Genomic DNA, 6,612 nt, shown 5'->3' on the forward strand with positions numbered 1-6,612 from the left:
CGGGGTGCTACTGCACCCGCCGCACAGCGGCATTGAAGGTGGCTCCATGTGGAGCCGTTGGCAATGTCCCAGCCCTGCATTCTGCTGGGCCGGCGGGCAGAAACATTGTTTCCGCCCGCCGGCCCAGCAAAATGTACATTATACGGCTGGCGGGATCTCAAGGGGGCTGGCGGTCTATGAAAAGACCGTCAGTATGAACATGGCGGGGTTTCCCACTGTGTTCATAATGACCCCCATAATGTTTAAATATATTGTAGGACAAGCTAGGTGCATGAGAGGGGACTATGAGGCAGTGGAAAGGGAGAGGAATGTGGATTGAAAGGAGTATTAGGAGAAAATACAAAGGGTGAAATTTACTAAAAAGTGGCGCAGCATGGTGGGCTGCATCACTTTAGAAATGCAGGGATTCGCCATATTTACTCAAATACGGCGCACCCCTGTGTTTTCCCCTGTGCCGGTGCTAAATTTAACTGCCAGCACAAACGCAGGCATCCTTCCACCATAGTGCAAGGGTGTCTGCGCTGAGAGGATAGATTGTTTATGTGCAGGAAGGTGCCCCTCCCTGCACATGAACAATCTATAATGGCAATTTGACACTTCTATGTGTGCTGAATAATGCAGCACATGTAGAAGTACCAAATCATCATTATTGAATGATTGTTTATGTGCAGGAAAGGACATCTTCTTGCACATAAACAATCATTCATGGTGTTTTGCTATTTCTGTGTGTGCTGCAGAATGCAACACACATGGAAAAAGCAAAAACGAGGAGAAATAAAAGTATTTCTTCTTCTTGTGTCATGTTAAAGCCACCCCTGGGGTGGCATTCGTTTTTAGCGCTGCCTCAAATTTACGATTCCTTGTAAATCTGGTGCAGCATCAAAAGCAATGGGTGTTGCGTGGGTACGCCCACTGCAACACCCATTGGACGCCCCTCTGACACAGAAAACTGCATCAAAGTGGCCCATATTTACAAGGCGGCGTAAAGACAGAAAAAGTGGCTTAGTGCCACCTTGTAAATGTGGCGCAGTGCACAATCTCAAAACGTGACACTCCGGTAGCGCTAGGTCCTTGTGAATCTAATCCAATATTTTCTAAGGTAACCAATATTTCTGGGGACTTTCAAAACAGCGATGCAGTGTGTCTGTGTTTTTGTCTGTGCGTGAAAAAATTATTCATCAAACCCGACGGACACCTCAACATACCCGCACCCAACTATTTATCAAAAAATACATTAGGGGGGTGTAACACCCCAAATGCCCCCCACCCCACTCCTCGAAGCTACGCTCCTGAATTTGTGCATCTCATATACTCTTTTGCCTTTTATTGTCTTTTCCAGAGTGGCGCCGTACGGTGCACAAGGCAGCTGCGCCGCATGGGGGAAGGAGCTGATCTCAGAGAGCTGCTCTCGAGTGCTCCCGTGGATCTGCGAGAAGGAGGCTCCCGAGTGTTCTCCATGGGAAAGTTTCAAGGACTGTTTCAGAAGCTAACATTGCTACATTGCCGAAGCACGCTGGCTGCCTTGACATGCAACATGTGCTTTTAAAACTCATTTATTCAGAATTGTAATCTTGTGATTCTAGGGAGAGTCACACGGATCAATATTAAAATGCCTTCTCTTGGGTATCTCTGAATCGCGGAGCATAAGGTGGTAATCAGAAGAAGAGAACATTTTATACACTCTCCAGCCTTTCTAGGTAGACATCTGTTCTTATCTGGCTAATGTATATTTTTTGCTGTTAACAATGTAATTGTGGGTTTGTCCAGCACTTGCTGAAGCACATCCGGGAGATGTGACACATTAAAGAGTTATAAAGGTCCTATGCACACATGATGTGATTTTTTGTTGCACGCTGAAGGTGGAATGTGTAGTGTTGGGAGAATAAACAACCACTAGAGCCAGAGAACAGTGACAGAGAGTTAACTAATAGTACTTTGGAGTCCACCATTAAAATTCTTCTTTGCCCCCCTTGCCAGTTTTGCCTACTTTCACCAGAAGACCCCAGGAAGCTTTTGGTATATTATATTATATTTTTAAAGCACACCTCAGTCACCGCAGCTGCAAGGGCACGCCACACTTCTTATTAACTTTTTATACAGAACATGTTAGACAGCACATCCATAACCTTTCACCCATCTACTTGTCGTTATCTCACATATGTCCAACACCTGCATGTGTGTACCATTGCATCATAGGCAAATAACCAGCAGAGATGACTCCATAGAGATGCAAACCAGACAAAGGACCAAGTGCAATCAGGCAGGATGAAACGCACACCTATAAACACAATTATACACCTATAAACACAATGCACCCCAGTGATCAATAATAGGCTCTATCAACCTTTTATCCAATATAATCGATTACTAAAATACCCTTCTCTGTGCTGACCTGCGAAAATAGCTAGAATATTCACTTCCGTACATTACTAAACACAAAGAAATACAGGGGCATATTTATACGCCGTTTGCGCCGAATTTGCGTCGTTTTTTTCGACGCAAATTCGACGCAAAACTAACTCCATATTTATACTTTGGCGTTAGACGCGTCTAGCGCCAAAGTTCATGGAGTTAGCGTCATTTTTTTGCGTGAACACCTTCCTTGCGTTAATGATATGCAAGGTAGGCGTTCCTGTCTTAAAAAATGACTGCGATGCATATGCGTCGTATTTATACTCCCGGGCAAAAATGACGCCCGGGAGTGGGCGGGTCTAAAAAACCTGCATTCGCGCCGGATTTTAGCGCCTGGGTCAGGGCAGGCGTTAAGGGACCTGTGGGCTCAGAATGAGCCCAGAGGTGCCCTCCCCTGCCCCCAGGGACACCCCCTGCCACCCTTGCCCACCCCAGGAGGACACCCAAGGATGGAGGGACCCACCCCAGGGACATTAAGGTAAGTCCAGGTAAGTATTTTTTTTAAAAAAAAATTGTGGCATAGGGGGGCCTCATTTGTGCCCCCCTACATGCCACTATGCCCAATGACCGTGCCCAGGGGACAGAAGTCCCCTGGGCATGGCCATTGGGCAAGGGGGCATGACTCCTGTCTTTGCTAAGACAGGAGTCATTTTTATGGGGGATGGGCGTCGTTAAAAAATGGCGCAAATCGGGCTGTGGCGATTTTTTTGCCTCAGCCTGACTTGCACCATTTCTGGACGCCCATACGCCATTTTCCCCCTACGCCGGCGCTGCCTGGTGTACGTTGTTTTTTTTAACGCACACCAGACAGCGCCGGCGGCTAACGCCGGCTAACGTCATTGAATAAATACGGCGCCTGCATGGCGCTTCAGAATGGCGTTAGCCGGCGCTAATTTTTTTGACGCAAAACTGCGTTGGCGCAGTTTTGCGTCAAAAAGTATAAATATGGGCCACAGTGTCTATGGACCACCTTGAAAGTGGCCAGTGTGCATCATAGATCATAAAGCACATCAAGATTTCATTATTGCAATAGGATCCTAGAGGTGGTAGAAACCGGCTACCCAAATGCATATACGATAACACACAGGTGTTACTTGACACAACATACAGTTCTTATTTCGGTGAAACTAGGGAAACCACAAACAAATTGTTGGATTGGAAGGCCTGTTTGCTGGACATACTTGGGAGAAATGTTAAGGAGATCAGTAGGCGTGTATCCACCTGATAGATTGTCATGTTCTTCGTTGCAAACTATCAGACGTCTTCAAGACAATGGATGCACCGAGAAGAATGAGCAGTGTGGATCTCCTCCACATTCAGACGAGATCATATCTTCTGTGATCCATGAGATTAATCCTGAGCCCTGTTGAAGAGTTTAGCTGTATCCTTGAACTGATATTTGCCCCAACATTATTAGCGGAATGTGATTGATCTATCGGGATTGCCAGATTCAAACCCTCTTAAGTTACAGAACAGAGGGCCTGATTGCGCTCCTGATGGTTGGAATACTCCATCACAAACGTGGCAGAGATCCGTCCACCAGATTACAATTTCCATTGGTTAGAATAGAATCGTATTACAGTGGACGGGATATCTGACACATTTGTGATGGAGTAACCCAATTCGCTAAGATCGTACTCAGGCCCGAAGATATCAAGTAGGGTCACCTATAGTCCTCAAGTCCTGCTTAGTCTACTCACGTCTAAGGATTTAACTGCAATCTTTACTACTGTACTTAACACAACATTAATATTGGAATGGTGGCTAAATAATTGGGTTCATTGTAATGACCTCTGATTGTGTAGCGAGATCAGACATCCTGTAGATATCCTGTAGTGGTTGAAAGTATAAATGTTGGAAATCTGAGAAAAAAGGAAGAACAAAAAGCAACAGTCTCCAAGTGGATTGATGTAACCATGAGCTGCATGGCAGGCGCATTGGCTTATCAAGAAAATATTATGAAAGGTGTGATTACAGATGGTAGAAAAGGGAGGCTCACAAAACAGTGGACAGGAACTTCTCAAGCAGCTCGCTACACATGTAGAATGTCTCAGCCTATATTGGGGCATATGTCAAATCAAATCAGCCTTCCAGTGAGGGGAGTAACAGAAACACAGTAGCCTATAGGACATGAATAAACAAAAATTACCCACATGGACATTTTCTGCGAAATTCTCCCTGAACAGCTGTCCAAATACGTCTCCATGTGACCACTCAATATGTCTTATTCTCCTCCTATGTGGGTGCCCGAGACTGCTGCCCATAAGATGTGGTGACAACACTGAGTTGAAAGCCTGTTGGTGTTAGGACCTTGTTCGGCATGGACCATAAAAGACAAGGCATTTAATACAAAACATGTACAACTGGGGTAGGTTGACACAAGAAGTACAGCTGTGTTTATCCTGGCAAGCTCATGCATAGAAATAGAAAGAGGACTGAGGCACATCCATTAGAGTAATAGGGATGTAATTACCCTTGCAGTGCAATAAAATAGTTGCAACTGAAGGGTAAGGCAACAGTACCCCTTTGTCCACTTTCCACTTAGAAAGTTGCATTCAGCCTGCCATTGCAGACTGCATGTTCTGGTGCAAGCCTTGTGAAAATACGACAGATCCTCTGCATCACTGTGAGAAAGTAGCCTCTTTCTAGCCTTGTTACCCCCACTTTTGGCCTGTTGTGAGTGTATGTCAGGGTGTTTTCACTGTCTCACTGGGATCCTGTCAGCCAGGGCCCAGTGCTCATAGTGAAAACCCTATGTTTTCAGTATGTTTGTTATGTGTCACTGGGACCCTGCTAGTCAGGACCTCAGTGCTCATAAGTTTGTGGCCTATATGTATGTGTTCCCTGTGTGGTGCCTAACTGTCTCACTGAGGCTCTGCTAACCAGAACCTCAGTGGTTATGCTCTCTCATTTCTTTCCAAATTGTCACTAACAGGCTAGTGACCAATTTTACCAATTTACATTGGCTTACTGGAACACCCTTATAATTCCCTAGTATATGGTACTGAGGTACCCAGGGTATTGGGGTTCCAGGAGATCCCTATGGGCTGCAGCATTTCTTTTGCCACCCATAGGGAGCTCTGACAATTCTTACACAGGCCTGCCACTGCAGCCTGAGTGAAATAACGTCCACGTTATTTCACAGCCATTTTACACTGCACGTAAGTAACATATAAGTCACCTATATGTCTAACCTTTACCTGGTAAAGGTTAGGTGCAAAGTTACTTAGTGTGAGGGCACCCTGGCACTAGCCAAGGTGCCCCCACATTGTTCAGGGCCAATTCCCCGGACTTTGTGAGTGCGGGGACACCATTACACGCGTGCACTACATATAGGTCACTACCTATATGAAGCTTCACAATGGTAACTCCGAATATGGCCATGTAACATGTCTATGATCATGGAATTGCCCCCTCTATACCATCCTGGCATAGTTGGCACAATCCCATGATCCCAGTGGTCTGTAGCACAGACCCTGGTACTGCCAAACTGCCTTTCCTGGGGTTTCACTGCAGCTGCTGCTGCTGCCAACACCTTAGACAGGTTTCTGCCCCCCTGAGGTCAAGCCAGGCTTGTCCCAGGATGTCAGAACAAAGGACTTCCTCTGAGAGAGGGTGTTACACCCTCTCCCTTTGGAAAATGGTGTGAAGGCAGGGGAGGAGTAGCCTCCCCCAGCCTCTGGAAATGCTTTCTTGGGCACAGATGTGCCCAATTCTGCATAAGCCAGTCTACACCGGTTCAGGGACCCCTTAGCCCTGCTCTGGCGCGAAACTGGACAAAGGAAAGGGGAGTGACCACTCCCCTGACCTGCACCTCCCCTGGGAGGTGTCCAGAGCTCCTCCAGTGTGCTCCAGACCTCTGCCATCTTGGAAACAGAGGTGCTGCTGGCACACTGGACTGCTCTGAGTGGCCAGTGCCACCAGGTGACGTCAGAGACTCCTTCTGATAGGCTCCTTCAGGTGTTGCTAGCCTATCCTCTCTCCTAGGTAGCCAAACCCTCTTTTCTGGCTATTTAGGGTCTCTGTCTCTGGGGAAACTTTAGATAACGAATGCAAGAGCTCAGCCGAGTTCCTCTGCATCTCTCTCTTCACCTTCTGCCAAGGAATCGACTACTGACCGCGCTGGAAGCCTGCAAAACTGCAACATAGTAGCAAAGACGACTACTGCAACTCTGTAACGCTGATCCTGCCGCCTTCTCA

The 6,612-nt window shown here is 46.7% G+C and overlaps 1 protein-coding gene across 1 annotated transcript in view; it reads left to right on the forward strand.

Annotated features, from left to right (window-relative positions):
* The window catches only part of LOC138251518 (B-cell differentiation antigen CD72-like), a 220,133-nt gene extending 218,308 nt beyond the window's left edge, over positions 1-1,825 (forward strand). The window contains exon 9 of the mRNA XM_069205656.1: positions 1,340-1,825. Within this exon, the coding sequence (XP_069061757.1) occupies positions 1,340-1,490 (151 nt within the window). The 3' untranslated portion in view covers positions 1,491-1,825. The remainder of the gene's footprint in view (positions 1-1,339) is intronic.
* The last annotated feature ends 4,787 nt before the right edge of the window (positions 1,826-6,612 follow it).

Source organism: Pleurodeles waltl, chromosome 1_2 (assembly GCF_031143425.1).
Source record: "Pleurodeles waltl isolate 20211129_DDA chromosome 1_2, aPleWal1.hap1.20221129, whole genome shotgun sequence".
NCBI classification, from domain to species: Eukaryota; Metazoa; Chordata; class Amphibia; order Caudata; family Salamandridae; genus Pleurodeles; species Pleurodeles waltl.